This window comes from Nannobrachium achirus, assembly GCF_963921795.1.
Source record: "Nannobrachium achirus genome assembly, chromosome: 23".
NCBI classification, from domain to species: domain Eukaryota; kingdom Metazoa; phylum Chordata; class Actinopteri; order Myctophiformes; family Myctophidae; genus Nannobrachium; species Nannobrachium achirus.
In genome coordinates this window covers 35,013,047-35,038,642 of record NC_137830.1, presented here as the reverse complement: position 1 = coordinate 35,038,642, position 25,596 = coordinate 35,013,047, and the positions used below count along the sequence as shown (strand labels likewise).

The 25,596-nt window shown below is 43.8% G+C and overlaps 1 protein-coding gene across 1 annotated transcript in view; it reads left to right on the top strand.

Moving 5' to 3' along the window:
• The window catches only part of ttll12 (tubulin tyrosine ligase-like family, member 12), a 46,238-nt gene that overhangs the window by 19,202 nt on the left and 1,440 nt on the right, over positions 1–25,596 (top strand). The window contains exons 6-13 of the mRNA XM_080754055.1: positions 1,965–2,041; positions 3,319–3,435; positions 6,020–6,214; positions 16,108–16,219; positions 17,898–18,049; positions 18,811–18,892; positions 21,053–21,121; positions 21,712–21,850. Coding sequence (XP_080610181.1) covers positions 1,965–2,041; positions 3,319–3,435; positions 6,020–6,214; positions 16,108–16,219; positions 17,898–18,049; positions 18,811–18,892; positions 21,053–21,121; positions 21,712–21,850 — 943 coding nt within the window. The remainder of the gene's footprint in view (positions 1–1,964; positions 2,042–3,318; positions 3,436–6,019; positions 6,215–16,107; positions 16,220–17,897; positions 18,050–18,810; positions 18,893–21,052; positions 21,122–21,711; positions 21,851–25,596) is intronic.

Below are 25,596 nucleotides of genomic sequence, written 5' to 3'. Positions count from 1 at the left end.
CGGAAGGGGGTCCCTGGGGGTCCCTGGAGCTCCGGGGGTCCCTGGTGGGGTGGAGGTTGTGGATTGGCAGGCAAGGAGTGTGTGTGCAAAGTTTGGCATGGATTGGGGCAACGGTGGCGGAGATATGAGTTGGGGAAAAGTGTGACGTGACGGACAGACTGACAGACGGACAGACTGACAGACAGCCGGTGGAGGTTTTGGTAGTAACTGCGACCTGACGGTCGCAATTAACTGGTCAAACTTTGGCCAAATTGTCAAATAATATCTCACAGCGCCTCGCAACACAAGGCGTTGTGAACTTGTAGATGGCTATTTTCACAAAATGTAAAAACCTAATGCTTTTTGCAGGCCTTTCAGTCTGAGTGTATCAAAAAGGCAACTGGGTTAAGGCAGCGGAAGCTTGTCATTGGCTGCGCGGAGGTGCCGAAGGTCGGGGGGAGAGGCGGAGATACACCTAAACCTAACCTTAACCCTAACCTCAGTAAAACTAACGCTGGCGAATGCTAACCTGGTGAAATGCTATTCTGCCGAAGCTGGTGAATGCTAACCTGGTGTATTTTTTACCTGGTAACATGCCTTAAACACTGTTTCTCTCCAAAGAGACCTTGAACTCTCCTTGAAGTGTTCTATGAAAGAGCTCTTGTTTATTATCTCTGTTTTGAAAAGGAGTATGACTGTCTCCAGATAAGAAATGTCCTTTTTGTAACCTTTTAATGAACTAAAACACATTCAAGGCTGTAGCCTGTACTGTACAATAATACTATTGTGATCCTATTACGATCTCAATAGTGTTTCTATCTGCATATGTAACATTACGGTATGATTACACATAGAATTGTATCAGTATGCAGTATACAACACAAATCCTTATTCTTTATATAGCAATACGTCTCCCTGTCAGGATAATGTGGATGAGAGAAGTTTTATGATTGAAAACCCAAAGTGAAAAGTCATTGCAGCAGCCGAAAAGGGATAAGATGCATTGGGAATGGACTGAGCCCAGACAGGAGTTAATTGATTTCAATCAATTCTCCTTTATTCACAGAAAGAAAAGACATTTTATGCATTTGGCAATAAGACATCACAGTGGCAGTCATGTGGGTTAATGCATTTGACATTAAGACATCCCAGTGGCTGTCACATGGGTTAAACAGTTTGCACAATGTGAAAAGTTATGGATGATTCGTTCGCTGGGATCAAGGCGAGAAACCGTGGGGCCTCCTTCGTGTGTGTGGGCGACAGTTCAGTGCAAGCAACATAGTAGATGGTGAGACATGAAGTGGGGAGTTGAGCTTGTCTGAGACCATAAACTGTACGCGATAATGGAATCCGTAGGAGACGGGGTTGAAAAATTAAGGCCTCAGACTTGTTGGCAAACGCCAGGTCGCGTAGAGCGTATGGTCTCAGACCAGCTCTTCAGATTGACAGATGCCTATGTGAACTTTCCAGGCCAAAGGTTAGCAATATGTTGCAAGACATACTGTACGGCACGCACACACACACAGGTGCTGCGTGTGAGTGCGTGAGGGGGGGAGGGCAGGTGGTGGAGGGGGTGGGGGCACACACACACACACACACACACACACACACACACACACACACACACACACAGAGGTGTTGCATTTGTGCGAGCGCACGTGCATGAGGGGGGGTGAGGGAAGAGGGGGGAAACATTTACTACATGAACACCTGGGATTATATTTTTACTCTACAGTTGGCCAGCCCTGGTGTAGATGAATTTGGACCTTATGTGAATAAGGTCCAAATTAATTTGGACAGTATGTGATGCTGTCTTTATTATTTGGGAGTGCCGCTACCACATTATTCAGCCATTGTTGAAACACAGTGATTTATAATTCATTCATACAAATAATGTGCATACGTATGCCTCAAATGAAACATAATGCTCGTAAGCCTTTCTCAACACTGTTCTTACCTTGGTCTGTTCCCTGCCTCTCCTCTAGACCATTTCACAGGAGAACAAAGAGACATTACCTCTGGATATCCAACCCTACACTATCCCCAGTGATAAAATTCTCAAGTAAGTCTCTTCAGTAGTGCTTTGTCATTATGTCTATTGTGGTAGACGACCGCAGGGGTTAAAGTTCTCCGTCCTGGGGACGGATTTCCGTCCTGAGGAGTCCCTAGGGGCTATTTATGAGATCAATGGAGATTTGCTAAAAAAATTATAAAGGGAGTGGGGGGTGTAGCCATGGCCGCGATGTTAATAACATGACCGAAATCTTCAAAATGCAGCATAATACTTGCTAGTCAAGTCAAGTGATCTCCAAATTACAATGCATCCCTCCCTAGCGAATACATTTCCGTCTTGGGATTTTTTTTTTGCTTTAACCCCTGTGACCGTATTGGGCATGATCTGTGTACCTGCTTGATGGGAGAGAATGATCTAGGTGTTGTGGTGGAAAACGTTACTTAACACTTATGCTGCTCGTCAATGAAAGGGTTAATACCATGACGCCGTTGACGAGGCTCCTCGTCACTCTTACTGTAAATACAGTAACACTGTTATGACTGTACATCTTGGCTGTCCATTCTGCATCGGTAATGTCCGCGATTTGGTTACAACGTTGGGCGTACACGCGAAGTGAAGCTCCTCCATTAGAAATCCATTGATCTTTCAATAAAGAGACTTCATTTACTCGAAAAAATACATTTTCATCCCAAGGCTGGCATGTTTACAGCTCAATCTGCACTCGGATGGCGGCCGCCATGACACTTTCATGTCAGCACACTGTCACGTGACTAGATGGGGTAAACGTTGAAGAAATGAAAAAACATCGGCGCAAATTCCCGCCCGGCCCTTCTAGTGCATAAACATGGAAATGCATTGAGTGTGGCTTACTGAGAGCGTGACTGACTGAATGCATTGAGTGTGACTGACTGATTAATAGTTAGATGTACTTTTATCTTTCTATACTTGGAGATATACTGCTTATGTACCTCAAGGGAGTCAATGACTCATTTTATTATGTCTTTTGGCATCACGCAGGAAGGCTGTGTTCTATTACAGAAGATGGGATGCATCACAGGAACTTTCATAGTCCTGTAATGTTCGCTCATTTAGGTCAGCAAATAAACTGTAGATGTGACTGCACATTTGTAGATTCTCAGAGCTCGTTGAATGTGTGCGTGAATATGTAAATGCACATTATAAATAAATTATAAAAATTATAAAAAATAAAAAAAGTATAAAAAAGGCACAATTTACAGTTTTATTTTACCATTTTGTGTTTTTACAGAAAAGTGAATCAGCAGTTTTGTCTACACACATGAATTGACTGATATTAATTTCGACAGAGTTCTTACAGACATGAGGCAAGTTCGAGACAACCTGACGCATCCTCGTTTCCAACTCGCAGACACAGAGGAGGATGCAGATATCATTTGGACTTTCGCTCACATCAGGGACTACAGGTGCGTAACAGACACGGCAATGTGCTCATTACACACAATTGCACCAAAGCTTCTGCACACTCTGTCAAACATGGGAAAGTTCTACTGATCTGTCACCAAAAGGATGTGTAACGCTGGTTTATTTCCAAATTGGCCTGACAAAAGAAATTGCATATATTGGGAGAAAATGATGCATAATGTATAGCGAGAATGAGAGACGTCCAGACAGTCTCTTTAACAAAAAAAAGGTATACTCGTCATCAATGAGGATTACAAGCTTCTTCTCAAGTTGAAACACGTCTGCTGTTAATTTGGTACAACCTAAATAGGACGGAGCCCTGGTAGTCGAATTGTGCGCGCTGCTAGCGGTACAGGTCTGGGCTGAAGTAGAATTGTCTCGCACCTCCTATATATAGTAGTGGGTACATACGAGTATTCTCCTGGACATAGCTAATAACATTCTGGTCACTATCAACTGCAGAGAACATACTAGTCGCATGGACCGTGCACGTGAACAAAGGCAAAGGGAGGAGGCAACCATATACCTCCATCCCCCACAGCTTCCCAAGTGCTTTTCTGTCATCATTAATCACCTCAAGTGCTCTCTACCATATTAAGTGCTAGGCAGGACACATGTAACACATGACATCTAGAGATGGGATTTATGGTTCTTTGAAGTGAGCTGGATCTCTGGGATCCGTTCCTTTCAAAGAGCCATTCAAAAGACTGTCTAATTTTAGTTACTTTGTAGATTTTTATTATGATTACAAATTAGGCTACTTAAACCCTATATACATTTGAAAATAGCCGATCTACTAGCTCACAATGCGTCGCGTTGCGACACATTGTGAGCTTGTAGATTGGCTATTTTCAAATGATTTTTCTAAATTGTATTAATTGAAGAACTTGTGAAATGTTACATTCTGTATAATGAGTACTTTCTACTATTGGTACTTTAAGTACATTTTGATACCAATACTTGTGTAGCCTACTTTACATTATGAATTCCGAACTTCTACTTGTGGCAGAGTATTTCAACATTGCAGTATTGATACTTTTACTAATAAGTAAAGAATTTGAGTACTTTTTACACCACTGTTTATTAGAAAGGAACGGCTCCCAGCTACTGGAACCCAATCTGAGTTCCCAGAGGTTCTTTTTTTCGCCACTAGGGGGGCGAGAAGAACCTCTGGGCCAAAACTATGATATTCCTGGCCAGGAAGTTGTTCCAGGCTCAGAATCTGAGCTGGGACAATACAGGAAGTGCAAACCTTCAAAACATTCAGAATAGAAACCAACCAAAAACACTACAACAATATGCAGCCCATGTTTCAAGGTGAATCCTACCAGACTACTGCGAACCAGATCCCATTGTTCATTTCAAAGAGCCGTTCAAAAGACACGATTCGTTCGCAAACGTCCCATCTCTAACGACATCATCTTTTAGTGCATCCACTTAAAACACATTGTCGTATGTCAGAGTACATATGTGAGAGAAACCTAATTAGGTAATACAGTAAGTGCATGGTAGTAAATTTATGGTTGGATTCCAAGTGCCGGCTAGAGAGATAATCAATACACTAAGTGCATTACAGTCGTGGCTAAAAGTATTAGCACCCTTGCATTTGTTTAAATGCAAGGGTGCCAATACTTTTAGCCACGACTGTACATACAGGACATACACATGAAGTCATCATTTGCTAGTGGGTACAATATACTATAAATACACAAAATATATACTATTATATTAGTTCAGAATTACATAACATAAATCTATCAGGAGACCAAAAGGGGAGGTAAATGTCAATTTTCCATCTATTTTGTTTGAATTTGTTGTTATGTATTATTGTGTTCATTTTTGTATGCTATGTTGATGAAATTATTACATAGGACCACAATGGAAACAAGTCCCCAGGACTTATTTGTGCTGTACTTTTTGCTTTAATCTTTTGCTGTACCATGTGCTGTTTGCATTTCAGACTAATAAAGTATTCATTCAATCAATTAATCAATCTGTATTCCCAAAAGCATCCCAGACTATTTCAGACTATGCTAAAACAGGGTTCTGAGGGCACTCATATTTCTACGTTTTCTCACCCCCCTTCAACAGGGGGTCCGGAACCCCTAGGGGCTCCTCAGAGTTACTACATGGACGCCACCAAATCATTGTGTGAACCACTTGAACCCTAGCATCCATTTTCTTAGGGGAACATTAGCTGGAAAAAAGAAAATAGCTGAAAGAGAGAAAATAGCCAATCTACAAGCTCATAGCTTGTAGATCAAGGAGGTTTGGTGTAGAAGGGAAAAAAGAGCAGACCAAGTACAGGTATTTAGTGGTTAACTGTCTGAAAATACACATCAACATAAATCTAATGTAACGCTACACATTGATAGTGCTGTCAAACAAGTCAAGTGATAGTAGGAAATGTTTAATCTGCAAACACAATTGTATGCCATATGTAGTGTGGGGGGGGTCCCCCGGTCCCTGCTTCAACTCTCTCTCTCTCAGCTAAGGGGTCCTTGGCCTGAAAAACGTTGAAGACCCCTGATCTACCGTATTTGTGTGACTAAATCCCTGACGAAAGGAGTTTTCTCATTCCGACAGGAAAATGAGTGAGGAGCGGACTCACGTCATGACCAACCAGTTTCCCTGTGAGACCATTGTCACCGTGAAGGACTGCCTGGCTGCCATCTCCAGGAGAGCGCGGGGCGGCCTGGGAGCAGAGTGGCTGCCAGAGACCTTCAACCTCCAGACAGAGCTGCCCCAATTCATCAGACGTTATCAACAGGGACAAGAGAGGTTAGATTTTTTTCTTTTGCTCTTTACACGTTTTTTTTTGTCCCCAATTTAGGGGTTATGCCAATTGATTCCTCACTCTCTCTCTCTAGGGGGGGGGAACTGTAGTGGAAAACCTACATATAAAAATGCGGTGCGGTGCGTGTCGTGCCGTGTCGGGCTAAAAACTGGTATGGAAAACTGCCCTTAGTGTGGGACGTCCTCGTGACCGGTGCCCATGTGTTGGTTCCCACAGCACCAGTTTGCTGGCTGGCAGCTCCTGGTGTCTTTGGCAGTGTCCTGCAAGTCTCATTCTCCTGGCAGCTATTTTATCGCTCACCCTTAATATTCCAGCATACAGATTCTTGTTTGTAACATGTGTACCCTTGCTGATGTTGATCACTACACGTAACATTCTGGTGTAGCACCCATCTAGAGACTTCTGCAGAGTTGGCTTCAGGGTCCAGCATTCACTGCCATAGAGGAGAACAGACTCTACCGTCGCATAGAAGAAGTTGAGTTTGGTTTGTCGGGGGAGGTTGGAGTTCCATACACTAGCCATGCCATTCAGTGCCTTCCTCACTTTAAGATCTTGCTCTGTTGTCTGTCACTACACACATTTCTGTGTTGTCACTGCTGTCGTATCCTACTGACTCACCTGCCAGTGAGGAGCCCCCACCAGGAGGACATGGATCCTTCGTCTTACTCCTCCCGCCCAACACTCCCTGCTGCAGGGACGTGCAGAGAATGTTAGAGAGGCAGGGGCTGAAATTTCGAAAAGGGCCTTTTGGTGAAAATATCGAAAATAGCCGACCTCCAAGCTCACAACGCGTCGCAGAGGGGCTGAAATTTTCTAAAAGGGCCTTTTGGTGAAAATATCGAAAATAGCCGACCTCCAAGCTCACAACGCGTCGCAGAGGGGCTGAAATTTTCGAAAAGGGCCTTTTGGTGAAAATATCGAAAATAGCCGACCTCCAAGCTCACAACGCGTCGCAGCGCGACGCGTTGTGAGCTAGGTCGGCTATTTTCGGTGCTTGATACCACACAGAACCAAGCATAATCAAGTGAATACTGGAGATGTGGCGTAACGGCATGGATTTCTACACAGTGAGGGCAATTCTTTCAACATAAGATGCTGCATTCAAGTTCAGGAGAGTTTGGACAAGGCAAGTCTCTTGAATTGCGCCTTCAGGTATGGCATGGAAAGAGGGGCATTTGCATTTCTTTCACCATAAACTGCATTCATGGTCTGGAGAGCGCACTTTTTTTACAGACTGATAAAAGGGCAGGGGCTCAAGCCCCCTTTTCATGTCTATGTGTGCACGTGCCTGCCCTGCTGACAGGTGTCGCCCCAGCCCGTAGGAGTATGTGCAGTGACCACCACGGTGGATTTCGAACCAACAACCTCCGTGGTGGTGCCTGGGCCGGCACTGCGCCTCCTGAGCGCTTAGATTTTATTTCTTTTATTATTATTATTTCTTCCCATTTCCTTGTCGCCTGGATGGTCGTGTGAAACAGTGGTTCTCAACCTGTGGGTCGGGACCCCCAGGGGGGGTCGCCAAATTATTTTGGAGGGTCCCCAGATGATTAACTCAATGTGCACTCAACAGTAAACAAACCGACATAAAGTTGAAGTGTATAGAGTAGACTATAGAGGGTATATGCACATTTCTAAAGTGACAATTTAAGTCCTTTTTAATACCTCTAAAATGACAACTTTCCCCAGTTAAAATATGATTATTCTGGGGGTCGCGGCCTGAAAAGGTTGAGAACCACTGGTGTGAAAGAATATAGAGAATGTTACAATAGTCACACAACGCCGTAAATCTGAGTCGTAAAATCTCCATAAATGAATGAGTCACAGAACGTGGAGGAGTGTAGTAAGGCCAGGGTCCATGTGGGGTGCGTAGAAGTCAGCATGACGGGTCGTGTGGAGGTCAGTCACTTCCAAGAGGGGGAGGGTGAAGGAAAAGAAGACTGATGAGGATAGGGAGGGTTTCGAGGAGTGAAGGACTTTTTCTTCCTCTGGTCTGCGATTACTCTCATCCTACTAATAAAGGAGCAAACTCACGCTCTAACGCTCTAACGCTCACGCTCTAACGCTCATGGTATTGGCCATTAGCATTATACCAACACTGACGGAGCCCGAATTTCATTTCTCCCAAATTAAAGCAGTTTTTTTAGCGTTTTCTTAACCACTTCTGTTGAACTCTGCTGTCTGTTGCCAGGGTTACGGTCCGTTCCTCCAGGCCATGGGATCTGTAGCCCCACACACACACCCCTTTCTCTCACAGTTAGGAATGTTTCTCTCTCTCTCTCTCTCTCTCTCTCTCTCTCTCACACACTTTCACCGGGTGCGTTTGACATATTTTGGAGCACATATCTTCGAACGGGTAAGGTCTAGTGTTTAGAACTCTCTCCATGGTCTGTTATCTCCTACTGTGGCTTTGTTTTAGCTTCCTGTCTCCTGTCCTCGGCGGAGGGGGCAGATTGGTGACGCAGGGAGTAAAGCATGTTACGGCCCCTTTGGCCCTGAATTGTTTAGTTTAACTTAGTCCGATTTCCAACACAAACATCCAGGATCCTGCAGCACTGGAGTAGATCAGTTCTACAGCTGCACAATTGGTTGCTGGGGGGGATTTGGTTTTAGTTCTCCGAATGCTCCGCTTTTAAGCCCAGTCCCGGGCTTTGCAACGTTTAAATACCCAGTTGCAGGTCGGCAAAGTCTCCAAAAAGAATGCCACACACAACGTGTGTTGTGGCATTCTCTGTTTCTCTCTCTCTCTCTCTCTCTCTCTCTGTCTCTCTCTCTCTCTCTCTCTCTCTTTTTTTTTCTTTTGTGATTTTATAAATACCTTGAAGCCAATATTGTTAAAGTTATCCTTAAAACTACTGTGACCTTTTCTTGGATTTCAACAATTTATACCAGTTCAATTGACTGTGTTTTAACTCAAGCTTTCCTAGGTAGTTCAGTTTACTGCTCTACCACATTTGTGTGTGAGACTTGCATTTTTGTCTTAGCTTAATAACAATAGGTTAACTGAATGAATCTTGCATTTCGCAAGTACATGCAAACCTGAGAGACCATTTTGCAAACACCTCTTGTTCCCTTTTTGAAGGAATTGAAAAGTCCCAACTGCAAATATGCAGCGAAGGCCGTTTCACTTATTACAGTTCTCCATACATGTTCTCCTTTTAGTAGATCAAACAATAATGCATTTGAAACTTATCATTCTAAATCAATAAATGCCTGAGAAATGAAGATCATTTAGTACATTTCATGTTTTGGACTCCAAGTCCGCGCACATGTAAAAGCGACAAGCATTGAAGTGAAGTAAGATTGAAGTTAATTTGGATTACAGTGGGTGTAGAGTCGTATCTAACCACCTTATTTCATCCCTAATTCAACATTTTTATCCCACGATTTTTTAACCCATTTTTTCACCCGTTGCAAATTGCCTAAGCTGTAATCCTGGGCGCTACTCTCCCTCTGCCAACCTGGGGAGAGCCCCGAGAGGCAGTATAGAGACCAGGATTAGGCCTACTGTACTTTTTTTTTTTTTGTGAGGGTACTAGGGGACACAGGGAGAACATGCAAAATCCACACAGAAAGGCCATTTCGCCAACCCCACCGAGAGTATGGGAGCTGATGATGCAGAGAAGAGGTAGCGCCCCCAGCGTTCCCGGCAGTAATCGAACCCAGGACCTTCTAGCAGTGTGGCGACAGCGTTACAGACTGTGTGCCCCCCCCCCCCCCCCATTAATTACATTCTTAAATCACCTCCTCTCCACACTGTCCAGTTTAGGGACGGCCCTGTCTGTTGTGGAAACGGCAAATGTGTCGCAGGGGACTGTCCCAGTTGCATCAATGCTGTGGACTGGGCTTTAGTTCAGCGAATGCCTTTGTTGCGTACCGCTTGTCACGGTACTGTCAGTAAGGTATGTAGAGAGTTTCACCCCTTTCACCCGACTGACCTCCGCATATAGTCTGTGGTAGTCAGGACTATAGTGATGTGTCGTTCATGAGTGATTCGTTCATAAGATTCGAATCATTAGCATGACTCGTGAACGATTCGTTCAAATCCCTGAAATGGGTCGTTCACACTTTCGTTCACACCCCCGCCCCTCCCCCTAAAAGCCCCGGCCAGCAGACAGGACGCGGGCGGGCTGTACTCGCGATGTAATAAAAACGCTCCCGCGATTGTGTTTTTCACGGGACGATCGCACTATGAACGAATCATTTGAACGAATCTTTTGAACGGATCATTACCATGAACGTGAACGAAATGATCCGATCACTGAAATGAACGGGATTGCCCATCACTACAGGACTAGCCTTGTAAACCAGTCTCTCTTGAAGATGGGAGGAGTCAGTTTACTAGGCTAAGTCAGGACAGCAATGTTTGCTGTGTAGCAGTGTTGCCATGTCTGCTTATTCTAAGCGATTTTGGGCTTGTAAATATTGGTGGCTGTGGTTTTTTGGGGCTTCTTTCTAAAGTATAGTTGTGTATTTGGGCTTGCTTCCTAATCAGTGGTTCTCAAACATTTTCATGTCAAGGACCCCCAATGTAACATTTATTTTCTCGTGGCCCCTTTATATTTTTTGCCAGGGACCCCAGATAATATTTTCATGAAATGTTCCAAAATATAAATTCTTTATATTTACTTTAAAGGAGCTATAGTCAACTTTTTCATTGTAGGTGTACATCCTAGTCTACAGACTAGGATGTAAACAAAGTACGGGCCCTGTAAATGTAAACAAAGGGCCAAAATGATTATTTTATCATTATTTTACGCTTTTTGTGGTCATTTTTTAATTGAAACACATATATGAAGCTTATTTTTTTATAAAATATTTTCGAAACATTATTTTTATTTAATCATCCGTTTTTCAAGAAAAAGTTGACTATAGCTCCTTTAAGATTATTTTGATAATAGCTGATATATAAACTCACATTGCGACGTGTTGTGAGCTTGTATTTACGATGATTTATATAGGTTTAAAGTGATCTTGGCCTGGTCGCTTCTTTTGGGCTAGTCTTTATAGACCTGGTTGCTTATTTCTCTCGCAAAATCTGGCAACATTGATGTGTTAATGAATCATTTACAGTCAGTCAACTTGTCTTTTAGGAAACATCAAGAGTGGTGACAGTTATAATCTAAACCCCTATCAGCAGTCTCAACTGCCATAAATTGACCAGCCGTTGACTCCTGTTTATCCTGAGCTACAGGGGACAGTTGGCACTGGCAGTTATGGTATCTGGTTGATAAGAGCAACAAAAAAAAAAGTTCAGCCCATTAAAACCGGAAAAGCATCTGTCATTTTATGCTTTGTTTGGCTATTCAAAAAATATGAGCTTGTAGATTTTTTTTAAGCCTTGGAAATTTGCACTAATCTTATATATATACATGTATTTTTTTAAGACACAATTTTTAACTCAGAAAACTGGATTTAGGAGACATTTGTGGAATCTGACTCAAGTTTTAATTTGTTAATGCAGACGCAACATGCTTTGATTGGCCCTCGCCTCTTTGAGAGTGTCAGAGCGACAGAAACATTGTATCTGCATTAAACTGTTTTTGCTGTAAGTGAAGACGGTGTGCAGAACTCCCCCCTTTTTGAGCGGTGGTCACACCGTCTCCTATACGTGGCCGTGTGTATGCGTGCATGCGTGTCTGTCTGTCTGTCTGTCTGTATATAGCCTGCAATACCTTTTCTGACCACACATGTTAAGGGAGGGGCGCTGTTGTTCAGCCTCAGGCCAGGCACACTCACACTCACATTCACACACATGCACGCACGCACATGCACACACGCAGCCTCCACCGCTCAGTTCACACAAGTGTGATTTTTTGCTCTTGAGTTCAATACTCCTATACACAGGTCCATTTTAGTAGGCGTGCTAAAGGACCTTTTCTACAAAGGCATATGGCCTTTGTATGGCCTTTGTATATATGGGTAACATATATACAGTTGGAGGGGGTACAGCATTGTGTAAACAGAGCTATGTAACTTTTTATATATATATACAGGGTATAAAGCTTTTGGAATAAATAGCCGCCTTATTGTTTCTTAAAATGCATTTAAAGGTAGCAGCTCTGTTTCATACTGTATGTGCAGTATGTCTAGATGTCTAGATGTCAATCCATGGTTTGTAGTCCTTAGGGTGGTTGTGTTTCTAGCCTTCTTTTGTCGCAACAGTTCACAAATCGTGCTGCTGTGTTCGCACATTGTTGTATTTCTCCCAGTAGGTATGGGAGTTTTTCATCATTGGTCATGTTTTTAAACTCACTTCGGGTGTGTGTAATCACACTATGTGTGATACCACATTATCTTTTCTGCTCTTCTGTTGCCCATTGTCCCTCCTATGTTTACTTATCTAATCAACCACCAAATGGGGCCACCAAATGGGGTCACCAAATGGGGTCATGACCCAAATGGGGTCATGACCACGTTTTTATAGGCACCGATTTCCTACAAAAAAAAAATGTTTTAAGCGGGGAAAAGCATCTACTGAAAGTGGAGAAAAAAGGTTCTAGGTTCTAAATCGTGGGGCTCACGTGATTATTTTGTATGTTTGGTTCCCGAGAATTCTTATTATTGTTGTGTGTATGTGTGTAACAGAATTCAGACTAGTAGACCCCCCGACTCAGCACTGTCTGCTTGAACTGCTATATTAAGAGTGATGACACATGGTGTTGATACCTAGCAGTGGTGTACTGTTCTTAAAGGAGTCGTTCACCCCCGACACTACTTATTTTCTATCATTTACACACCCCATGAAGCCTTGAATTTGTGGAGATTGTTTGGTGTTTAGTGTACTTTTACTTAAGTAAAACATTTGAATACTTTTTCCCACTACTGATGATGCATATGGTTTTGATATCTAGATGGGTCAAACTGACCTGTTACTGGACACTTGTTGTGTACTGGTAAATAAAGGTCTCTGATTAAAATAAAGACAGGATGCTGATGCTGTACTTTCCTAGTCATAACAATATGACTGGGAAAGTATAGTTCAATACAAGGCCTGCTAAGAGGATTTAAAACCAAGAAAGCACGTTGGCTTGTTTCCAATGGGGTCTTTTGTAGTACTCAATTCATTGAAAAGCTTAGTGAAACAAATACAAGAACTCTAGAACTGTTGAGGGAGAGCGGTCCATGGAAAAGATTGAGGCGTGAGCCTTCCGATTACCGATTGAAACACCTTGTGATTGGTAGGTTAAGAATATACATGATCTGTCTGCTTTGACAGGGGCAGAGAGAAGGGGATAAAAACCGTCCAAGAATAAGTATTCGGCGCGCTTGAATAGGCAGCTACTTACTAGATTAGGAGCTCATGCTATAGAATGGCCATCAAGTGTTATATTGCTAGTAGATAGTTAAAACCAGTCATATTCATTTCGGCCTATTCCTCAAGAATCCACCACATTACACAGTTGTACTTACTTATCATGGTCATTTCAAACATTAGTGGTTACACATCGGCACTCCGAAACATTGCTTTTCCGACAACAAATACAAACTCACATGTGACATGTTATTGATCTTGAAAATATGTTATTTCTGAACATGTATTTATTAATTATTTGCCTATCCACAACTTTCCAACGTCCCATCGTGCATTGCGCAGAAGGAGTGCGGCAGTTCCGGAGCCGCAGCCAAGAGTGATCTACAAGCTCACAATGGTTGCATCTGCGACGCGACGTGAGCTTGTATGTCTGCTGTTAACCGGATGTGTCACAATAATGTCATGCCCAAAATGGGAACATCCGTTGTAATGCTGTTAAAGCAAACAAACACACTTCTGGTGCACTTTGGTGTCCTCACTTAACAGGTGTTTCCTGTTCAGCATGTCCGCTCTAATTTCACAACTGTTTGGGTGCTTTCCAGGTTCCCTTCTCACGTTTTTAGGAGAACTAACCCGTTACACTCTTTTTTTCCCCCCTTTTATGTGTGAAGGCACACATAAAAGTGCACCGATTGTGGCTTTTTATTGCTATCATAGTATATTTTGTTCTCATACCCAATTTGCTTATGAACCACAAGAATAAATGCTGCCCTATTCGTTCCACTTGCAAACACTTTGATAATTGCGACCGTAGGTCGCATTTACTACCAAAACCTCCACAGGCTGTCTGTCTGTCAGTGAGTGAGTCAGTGAGTCACACTTTTGCCCTGCTCATATCTCCACAACCGTTGCCCCCATCCATGCCACATTTTGCACACACACTCCTTACCTGCCAAACTACAACCTCCAAGGACCCCCGGAGCTCCAGGGACCCCCAGGTCCCTGGGGGACCCCCAGGTGTACAAAAATGTCCCTCCGTGAGTGACACATCACACGTCACACTTTTCCCCTGCTCATATCTCCACAACCGTTGCCCCCATCCATGCCACATTTTGCACACACACTCCTTACCTGCCAAACTACAACCTCCAATGACCCCCGGAGCTACAGGGACCCCCAGCTCCCTGGGGGACCCCCAGATGTAAAAAAAAAAACCCAAATGTGCAAAAATGACCAAATGACCACCCCAACGGGGCTGCTCACGGGGAATTCCCGGGGACCACCGACTCCTGGTGCTCCAGAACGGATGCAAAAGTGGTGGTGCCCCCAGTGGAGGACCCCCTACACTGCAGCTCACATAAAATGCCGTAACTCCGGCTAGGAGCGACCGGGAGAGCCGGGGCCGGTACCTATTCGTCCGCCTCGGCGCCGCGCAGACCCCACCCCTCATTTCTCACATGGCCCTCTTCTAGCGCCACCATCAGGCCGATTCTTGCAAAGCCACCTACGGTCGCTTATCTCCCGATTAGGGAGTCTTACTGGTATTATTCCTTTTCTGATTGCGACTGTTAGGTCGCAGTTACTATGAAAACCTCCACCAGCTGTCTGTCAGTCAGTCCCTCCGTCTGTCTGTCATGTCACGTGACACTTTTGGCCCTACTCTTTTATCTGGCACTGTTGCCCCTATCCATGCCAAACTTTACACACACACACACACACACACACACACACACACACACACTCCTTGGCTGCCAAACCACAACCTCCACCCCTCATTTCTCACATGGCCCTCTTCTAGCGCCACCATGAGGCTGCGTGTATACATGCGACCTGACGGTCGCTTATCTCATGATTAGGGAGTCTTACTGGTTGCGACCGTCAGGTCGCAGTTACTATCAAAACCTCAACCAGCTGTCCGTCTGTCAGTCAGTCTGTCTGTCTGTCACATGTCACACTTTTGTCGCTTATCTCCCGATTAGGGAGTCTTACTTGTGTGTGTGTGTGTGCCTACAGTATAATGACATGCCCAAAATAGGGATGCCAGATTGAAAGTTGTTAACACATAATGTATATGGCCTAATTCGTACCTTTTTTCTTTTTTTCTCTTGGAACATACATTTCCGGTTGCAGGAAACCCACATGGCACTGCAAGTGCACTACTTCTCATGTGTCTCTCTGCTCTCTTGCCCTCTTGAACTCTTACTTACCAGTGGTGGAAGAAGCACTCACATGTTTTGCTTAAGTAAAAGTATCAATACCCTGTTGTAGAAATAGTCTGTTACACGTTCTGTTTTCAAAATGTACTTGAGTCAAAATGGACAAAAGGATTTGCATCAAAATATACTTAAAAGTAAATGTACACATTATTTTATGCAGAAGGTCCCATTTCACAAGTCTTCAAATGTATAAAATATATACAAATGTTTTGAAAATGTCTGAAGTGGTTTCATAATAAAAAATAAAATATAGACGTTTTCAAATCAATATATTTGAGTAAAAGTACAATATTTGCCTTTGCGATGTAGTGGAGTAGAAGTAAAATGATTGAAAATTGGAAATACTTTAGTACAGTACTTGACTAAATGCACATAGTTACTTTCCAGCACTGCTCATTGTGTTCTCCAGGGGAGAGGACAACCACTGGATCTGCAAACCGTGGAACCTGGCACGTGGACTGGATACACACATCACTAACAACCTGAACTACATCATCAGACAGAGAGAAAGCATACCTAAGGTGCACACACACACACCCACACACACACACACACACACACACACACACACACACACACACACACACACACACACACACACACACACACACACACACACACACACACACACACTCACATCATTGTGTCAATAAGTGTAGTGTACACTTATTTGGTTTTGTCTCCACAAAATACTCATTCCTCCAAATACACACTTATTTACACACAAGAAGGAAAGGCTTCTCACCTGTTATTGCATGCAATACTGTGATGCTTGGTTCCTATCCAGCGCCGAGGTTATTCTGTCTCCAAATACAGGGGGAAAACAGTGTGCTGTTTACAATAGTCGTGGAAGCAAAGACCATTGACAGCCACGCTACATGGGTGTCAGGCTGTACCGCAATCAGGAACTCTCGTGGACAATGTACTGAATTTCCTCTAGAGTGAGGGATATAACGAGTCAAATCTTATTGAAGGCTTCAATATAGAAGTCAACTCGACATCATCGTGTCAATGAGAGAATGACTGAGTTCTGGCAGCATGAGCCTTATTTATACAGTTTAAGTGGGCGTAAATTCGCCTCCCCTCTTGCCATTGGTCACACCTGGGTACACGCACAACTTTCCGTGAAACTTCAAAGCTTTGTTATGATCGGGGATACTCTATTTGAACAGTGTTGACCTGGCCTGATAAAATCCCCTTTTAGCATCTATTATTTGAACAACATCCTCACTTCACACGCTGGGCTTCCCTTTTATTAGAACATCAGACTAGGTGCAATAAATTGGCAAATACATGGTAAACTCATTAAACTATACAAAGGGTAATACGGTCAATAATACAGCACTCTGCTGTATGTGCAATCAGCCAAAGTTCAAGCATCAGACAGGTCTAAATTCAGAGTAAGCTCTTCGATCCTGATCATTAGTCAAATGAGACAAAGAGACTCAAACACTTGACCAGGGATGCACAGAATAGCATTCATTATGACAGTCGATCATAAGGTGACACATGTCTCTCGGGATACAGAGGCATTCAAAGAAGAAGATCAGGGAGGGTACACTAAACAAGTGTGCCATAGAGAACTATAAGGCTGGATTTAGAGTGCAGTAAAATTTAGCCTGAATCTGATTTAGTTCTCAATCTTTTGGCCCGACTGTTCACACTGTATTTGCAAGTGACACAGATCTGATCTGTGTGTTCACTGTTCAGACTGATTTGGACAACTTCAACCCAAAGTGCACTGCGTATTATGTGCCTTGGTTACCATGACTTTTCTCTCTTATGTGTTTTTCCATTTTTCAATTTTCCTCTGACATTGCTGTTGGGACCTTTTGAACCCATTTTCTGCCATGCCGTGAGATATGTCTTCATATATTGCACTAATTGTGGTTTGTAAAAATCAGATTTCATGTGACCTGCATGTGACCTGTCTGCATTTAGACTCATTTAAGCAAATCCGATTCCAATCTTGATGTGACACAGATCTGATTCAGGCTGGATTTGGCTGGCAGTGTAAATCAGGCCTAAATCTCACACAGACTGACACTGTAGCATCCAATTCTACGGTTTGAGGCGCTGGGCACACAGTAGGATAGTTTAGTCCAATTTATGTTAATATGTATTTTTACACCACAGTGACCTCTGTCTCCTCCCGACACCTCCAATCACCTCTCATGCTGTGCATTGTGTTTTCTTCAGGTGGTGTGTAAGTACATTGAGGATCCGGTGCTCTTCCACAGAGAGGAAGTGGGTCTGGTGAAATTTGACATCCGCTACATGCTGATGCTACGCTCGGTGCAGCCTCTGCGTCTCTACGCCTACAACGTCTTCTGGCTGCGCTTTTCCAACAAGTGAGTCGCGTCATCACTTCCGCCTCAGTAGAAAACAGTTACACACATCCATTCAGAAACATTGCCATTTAGGAGATTGACTTCCATTATTCTAAATGGAGGTGTCACCTAAACCTAGGTTACACATCTCCATTCAGAAACATTCACATCTCCATTCAGAAACATTATTTCTCCATTATTCTAAATCAGGGCTAATCAGCTTAAGATGGCTCAGGGGCCACTCAGCAAAATATCAAAAGTCCAGGGGCTGCAAGCTATAAATGACAGTCCTATTTTGGACGTTTATATAATGATTTTGTAACACACTACATGAGTAGTCTAAAAAAATAAGGGAAAACACAGAAACAGACACATCTATAAGGCCAAACTTCATTGAACAAAAATATTGTCATGGAATGATTAATGATGAAAAGTCACAAAACAAGTCTTTAGACGCTTTAGACGCTGAATGCTAGCCTAGTGAAATACTAACCTGCTGCCAATGATGGTGAATGCTAACCTGGTGAAATGCTATCCTGCCGACGCTGGTGAATGCTAAACTGGTGAATGCTCAGACTCTGTTTCTAAGTGGGGTGTTTCTGAATGGGGATGTTTCTAAGTGGGGATGTTTCTTTTTCTGAATGGGGGTGTTTCTAAGTGGTGATGTTTCTAAGTGCCCCGTAGAGAACACATCATGTGCTTTATGCATGGTTGTGTGGGTGTGTGAGACATCTGTTATTTTGTTATTATTGTACCCATACTGTATCGTCTTTCCACACCAGACCTTTCTCCTTGGACCACTTTGATGATTATGAAAAGCACTTCACGGTCATGAACTACGCAGAGGGTGTGCAACTCAAACAGGTGATCCTTGCTTTACAGAACCTTATTGACGTGATCAAATGATCCGTTGACCATATCAGCGCTGTTAGCCAGTAAACCATGTTGATTGTCAGGAACTTTTAAAAAATATACTGTGTTTAATGATTATGATCACGTTTTGATTTATATTAGTCACAAGCTCTTTTTTATGATTTTTATTGGTTTGCTTGGGCATGAATATTTTAGGATTAAACTTTTTATGAAAAATTTAATAAAAAGTTGCCTTGTCATGCCCTGCTATATATATAGTCCGTGGTGTAGAAATTGTGATAGATTTTCCCAGCCCCTAATGCCTACTGCCTAGGGCATCCTACTTTGAGAGTCCATAATAGAATTGAGGTGGACTTTGGGGCAACCAAACAGAGCAACATACACCCCTCCCCCCTTACACACACACACACACACACACACACACACACACACACACACACACACACGCAATTGTAGATGGGCTATTTAAGTTTGAAGCAATCATGAACAAACATTCATGAACAAAAATCCCGCACTCTGCTCCTTCTCAGCAGCAAATACAATGGAGGATAAAACATGCCATTAATTTATGGAAAGAAACAAATAACAAAACAAACCAGGTGTGAAAAAAAAGATCCCATCAAGATTTGGCAGGCCCCCTGTAGTAACTCTGAGGACCCAGCAGGGGTCCCGGACCCCCTGTGGAAGACCCCTGCTATTTGCTACTACTCATCTTTGTTTTCAGAGCCCAGCTACAACAACGTTTATGCTTCAATTCTGATCTAATTTAACATTGTTCTGGAGCAGTAGCAGAGCGATTACTGAGATAGGCTCAGGGGTCTCTCTAGGGGGTCCCAGGTGAGGAAAGACCCCAACCAAAAGTCAGAAAGGTTATTCTGGCTGCTTTAAAAGTCTAATAAATGAACTCAGGATGTTTTAAAACCTACAAAACAACTCTAATATTATGAAAATCGGACATTAACTGGCTGGCGTACTGTTCTGGGAGGTCCCAAAATAGATAACCCCCAGAATGAGGTGGGGGTCCAGAACATTTTACATCCATCATTCATTCATTCGATTCCTTGACCCAGAAAACATAGGATTAGCATGTTTAATTAAGTTTCTAGGTTGTCTAGAAGCCAAGATAGCACAAATTATGTATTTTATGTCGGCCATTTTGAACGTCCAAAATGGCGGCTTTGCAGGTGTCTGTGCAAATGCAAACAAAGATTTTGGATTCCCCATGCTCTGAAGATTCCAAAAATGTATAGTTTTACAAATCCCCAAAGAATTCCAACGAATAAACCTTTATTAACACTTATGTTGCAATGATTTTTTCTCTTCAATGTCCCGCGATGCCATGGTCTCCATAGACTTCCATGTAATTCATAGTGCACGGATCGTGCACGCCCATGCCTAGATGATGCACCACGTGTGTGCAGGCTGTGCAGGCTGTTCACAGCTTTCAAACAAAAATATCCGCTTGGAAATCCGTTCAGGCATTCATAATTTATCAGCCATTATGTTTTCTTCAGATGTAAACAAACATGGCTGCCATGTTTGAAAGAATGGGTTGGTATGGGGGTTAAACATGCAATTTCGCGATCGCGATCATGCCTAATACATTTCTGGAGGTCCAAAAATCATTTTTGAAAAAAAAATCTTTTGAAAAAAAAAGAATTTTTTTTCTTCAAAAACGGCCCAAACTCGGGAAACTCGGGGTTGGCACAAGGGTGGTACCAATACAAACTCGGGAAACTCGGGGTTGGCACCATATGTGTCAACATAGTGAACCTGACTATATGGTCAATAAATAATGGCGGACAAGTCTCCTACCCGGTTCAATACCGGATAGAGCTCTCTACAGGAGCCTTGAAAGTCTTTTAATGTTGCTGGGTGCAGATTCTAGTCAATATCAAAGTGAAGGGAATATCCGCACTCTCGAGTCATTTCTTATGAAGATTATTTATTTCATGCACAGCACTATTGTCTCACCAGAGAAACGGGCGCGTTTCGTGTCTTCCTCAGCGTTTCAAACTGGAGATGGTGTGCGATGGTGAAAAGCTGACAGCCTACTCCACCGCCGGACACCATGAATGTGTGTTATAAAAAAGGTCATGTATCAAAAACACAGCCCCATCATCCTCTCGTTCTGTATTCATGTGTGTAAAGGTACACTACGACGAGTACATCCCCATGTTTGAGAAGCAGTACCCACAGTATCCATGGAAAGAAGTGGAGGTAAGCGTGTGCATGAGTTCAGTCCTTTGGATTCCATAGAAGCCATTGTGTCTTCTGTGGAAGCATGTTGCACAACGAAAATAGTCTCAAGCGTAGGGCTGTCACGAACGATTATGACATTTTACATGACGATTAATTGTCACTCAAATAATTGCGATTAACGATTTAATTGTGTTTCTGTCGTTGACAATTACATTCCTGTTTGGCTTGTAGGCTTTGAAGTTGCACACGGCAGATATGACACATAACCTAAATATACAAAGAAATTACTTACATATTTGACAGCTTTATACTTGAAAAAGAACATTGATAGTGGAAATAGCCGATCTACATGCTCACAACACGTCGCAAGCTTGTAGATCGACCATTTCCACTATTTTTGAAAATGTTTGAAAATATGAACATTTTTCAACATGTAAACGATTATGACGATTAATTGTGTCAGCCCTTCTCAAGCTCTCCATGTGTCTGAGACACATGGAGAGCTTTCAAAAATAGCAGATCTACCAGCTCACAGCGCGGCACGAAGTGACAAGCTATGAGCTCTCTCTCTCCCTCTCCGTGTTCCCTTTCCTTTTCCCTCTTCTCAGGCGGAGTTGTTCAAAGCATTTGGGGAGCTCTTCCAGGTTGCCACATCCCGACCAGCTCCATGCGGCATTTGTGCCTACCCCTCGTCCCGTGCCATCTATGCTGTAGACCTCATGCTAAAGTGGGGCGCCGGAGAAAATGGTGAGTCTTGGACTAGAGCTTTTCATAGGTCCAAAAAATGGTCCCGAAATCGAAATGAACCGTCAATTTTCATCCGATTCCCACCTGTTCCGAAATAATAATCAAACTAGAAGCAGTGCTCTTCCGAGCACAGGTCTCCACCAGGCCGTGCGTCCTGGTGGTGCTACTGTATTATAGGCCAATGTAAAAAGGGTGGCATGTGTTCTTCACCTTAGATCTTTCATGGCAATCGGACGCTGCATGCATGATTTGAAGCATTGTTCCAAAAATATGTTTTGCTAAAGTCTTCCTGCTGGTGGCGCTATAACAAGCCAATGTGAAAAAGGTAGCATTTGTTCCTTGACCTAGTGGGAATATGTGTGGCAAATTTCACGGTAATCGCAAGCATGGTTGATGATTTGAGGCATTTTATTCAAAAACGGAGCAATCCTGCAAACTTTGGAAGCTAATATTAGCCAATCAGGATGGAATATGAAATATCAGACGGATCGTACTTGATCACATGACTATAGAGATACTGTGTACCGATTTGCGTGATTTTTGGATAAAATCTCAAGGAGTAATATCCAAAAATGCGTTTTACATAAGTCGGCCCAAAGGTGGCGCTATAAAAGGCTGATGTGAAAAATGCAGGGCAAAGGTTTATCCTTAGCCTCTAGGGAGTGCGCTTACAAAGTTTGAAACTGATCGGTGGAGTTATAGGTAAAACCACAAATCGCCCTGTTATAGCGCCACCATGAGGCTGATTTCAAAAAATTTAAGTGGCATTTCTTCTTCGACATAGTGGGAACGTGTGTGCGCGATTTCATGATGATTGCACTTTGCGTTTGGGATTTGAGGCATTTTGTTCCAAACGGCTCAATCCTACAAACTTTGGAAGCCAATCTTAGCCAATCAGGATGGAATATGCAAAATCGGACAGATCCGTGTCGATCACATGACTGTCGAGATACTGCCTACCGATTTGTAGGATTTTTGGACAAAATCTGTAAGAGTAGTGCACCGAAATGTGTTTTGCGAACATCGGCCACTAGGTGGCGCTAGAAAAGGCCCATTTGAAAAGTTTAGGGCAGAGGTTCTAGATTGGCATCCAGGGAGTGTGTGTGCTCACTTTGGCAGCGTCCGGGCCAACAGCGACTGAGATTAGGTGCTCACAAACTGCGAGGACGCACGCACGGACGGACGGACGCACGGACGCACGGACGGACACACGGACGGACGGAGGGGAAAACATACTCTCCCCCATGCCTTCGGCTGGTGGAGACAATTACAAAACCAAACCCGAGTGGCCCCGTTACGGTCTTGTCCGATTCCGTCCCGTACCAACTTTATTTCTTTTTACAGACCGTAACCCGTGACATGTTGTCCCGAAATCCTTTTATTTCCGAGGTTCCGAGAGACCCGACCATTTAATCATTATTAAAACCTCCTTTCATGTACCGAGATCCCTCACTCACTGCAGCCATGCGCTGTTAACTGATTGACACTGACAGGCAGAAGAGGGCTGCCAAGGAATCTATAATATTAAGATCGAAACAAAAGCCAGTGATAAAGGAATACTTTTAGGCTATTTTCTAACTACAGAGGTAAGTCATTTTCGGTTTGTTTGTCAAACGTTGTACGCGGGTGCTTTCTCATCAGCCTGGCAGCAGGAGTAGCTACGCAAATACGCATCACGCATGCATTACCCATGCACCAAGCTCTTTTCCCCCCGCTGTTAAACTGATTCTAGACCAGCATTATCATCTCACTGTTACACAGCCATTCATCTCACTGCCTCGCGGCTAACGGATCTGATCCTAGGTCAGCCTAAACACAGCACACACAGTGAGCACACGTTAAACAGAACTCCAGTAGTTTGTTCCTTATAGCGCACGCCAGCACGCACACACACACATTGATTGATTTACAGTTTGCTTAAAAAAGCAGAAAGTACACACACAGTACGGGTCGTCTCGGGTCCTCTCGGGTAATACACATAATGATTGACAGCCCCGTGTTCCGAGGGAGATGCGGCCATTCCGACCCGGCTCCGAGTGACTATGATAAAACACTGACCGAACCCGGTACAGGTCTCTCGGGTAATTTCGGGGTCGGGGGGCCCCTGTGAAGACCTCTATCTTGGACCCATTCTATATCCTGAAACCTGTGCAGGCTAGAGGCCTATATCTCTTAATAATACACAGATTTTGTAAACAAATGTATGTGATGGAGGATTGCAAATGCAATGTACAATTTGTCAAACATTGGCCAAATTGTCAAATACTATAAGAAAGAGGCTTGTAGATCTGCTATTTTCACACTATTTATCTGTGGAAACATGTCAAACTAAATTGATTACCTCAACTACTACAATTCCAAGTGCTTCTCAGGGTTGAGGGGGTCCCCAGTTCAAATATGATTATTTGGCGGCGGGGGGTCAGGTGGGAGGTCACAGCCTTGGCCTGAATAGGTTGAGAAGCATTGATGTGTAGACAACCTGTGTGTGTGTGTTATTCTATTGCGCAACATGCCTCCTTACTAGACCTCCCTCCGGCCGACATTTACTTTGATGTGAAGGCTTTGGTGTGGCTACTGAGGTGACGATGACCGCTGGCCATGAGAGTGTCAAAGTACACACGTTAACTGAACAATAGATACAATGGCACACTAATTTAGTATTCAAAGTACTGCACTTAGCCTGCTTTCCACTGTTTTCATGGTCATTTAAGAATGACGGTGGGACCCAGCGAGTTACACGCTTAGGAAGGCCTGTCGGGCCGAAACGTCCACATGTATTGGCGGCTGCTGGGGGAACATTTTGAACTAGAAGCAGTGCTCTTCCGAGCACAGGTCTCCACCAGGCCACACAAATCGGCCTGTTATAGCGCCACCATGAGGCTGATTTAAAAAATGTGGGGCAGAGGTTCTGAATTAGCATCCAGGGAGTGTGTGTGCTCAGTTTGGCAGCGATCGGGCCAACGGCGCCGGAGATTAGCTGGTAACAACCAGGCCACACAAATCGGCCTGTTATAGCGCCACCATGAGGCTGATTTGAAAAATGTGGGGCAGAGGTTCTAGATTGGCATCCAGGGAGTGTGTGTGCTCAGTTTGGCAGCGATCGGGCCAACGGTGACTGAGATTAGCTGCTCACAAACTGCGAGGACGCACGGACGCACGGACGGACGGACGCACGCACGCACGGACGGACGGACGCACGCACGCACGGACGGACGGACGGACGGACGGACGGAGGGGAAAACATACTCTCCCTCAGCCTTCGGCTGGTGGAGACAATAAACAAGAATTCATTCTAAAGTGAGTGCCGGCGTCCATGTTCATTGTTCATTGTTTGCCTGAGCCGAGCACCCTAGAGTAGACGAATGTTTATGTGAACCACTTTTTTGACGAGTGCTCCTCTTCTCTCTTCCTGAAGCACACTCTGTTCTTAGCAAGTATGCAAAAGCCATCAACACTCGTCATTACGTTAGACCTGTCGCGGTCGAGTTCAACAGAGATAACTGAGCAGTGAATCACTGCGGTCTGGCCTTGACATGTTCAATCCCTTCCGGCCCGACTTCCCTCCCCCAAACACGGCCAATTAGCTGGAACCTTCTTAACCTCTATGACTGCCTGCCTAGATGTGCTCCAAACCGTCCCCTCAGGGCTTCTAGTGCTGACCTGCTCGAAGTGCCTACAATGGCGTATAAAAAATACGGTGAAGCAGCATTCTGCTTCAATGGGCTGAACAAAGATGTAAGGTGTAA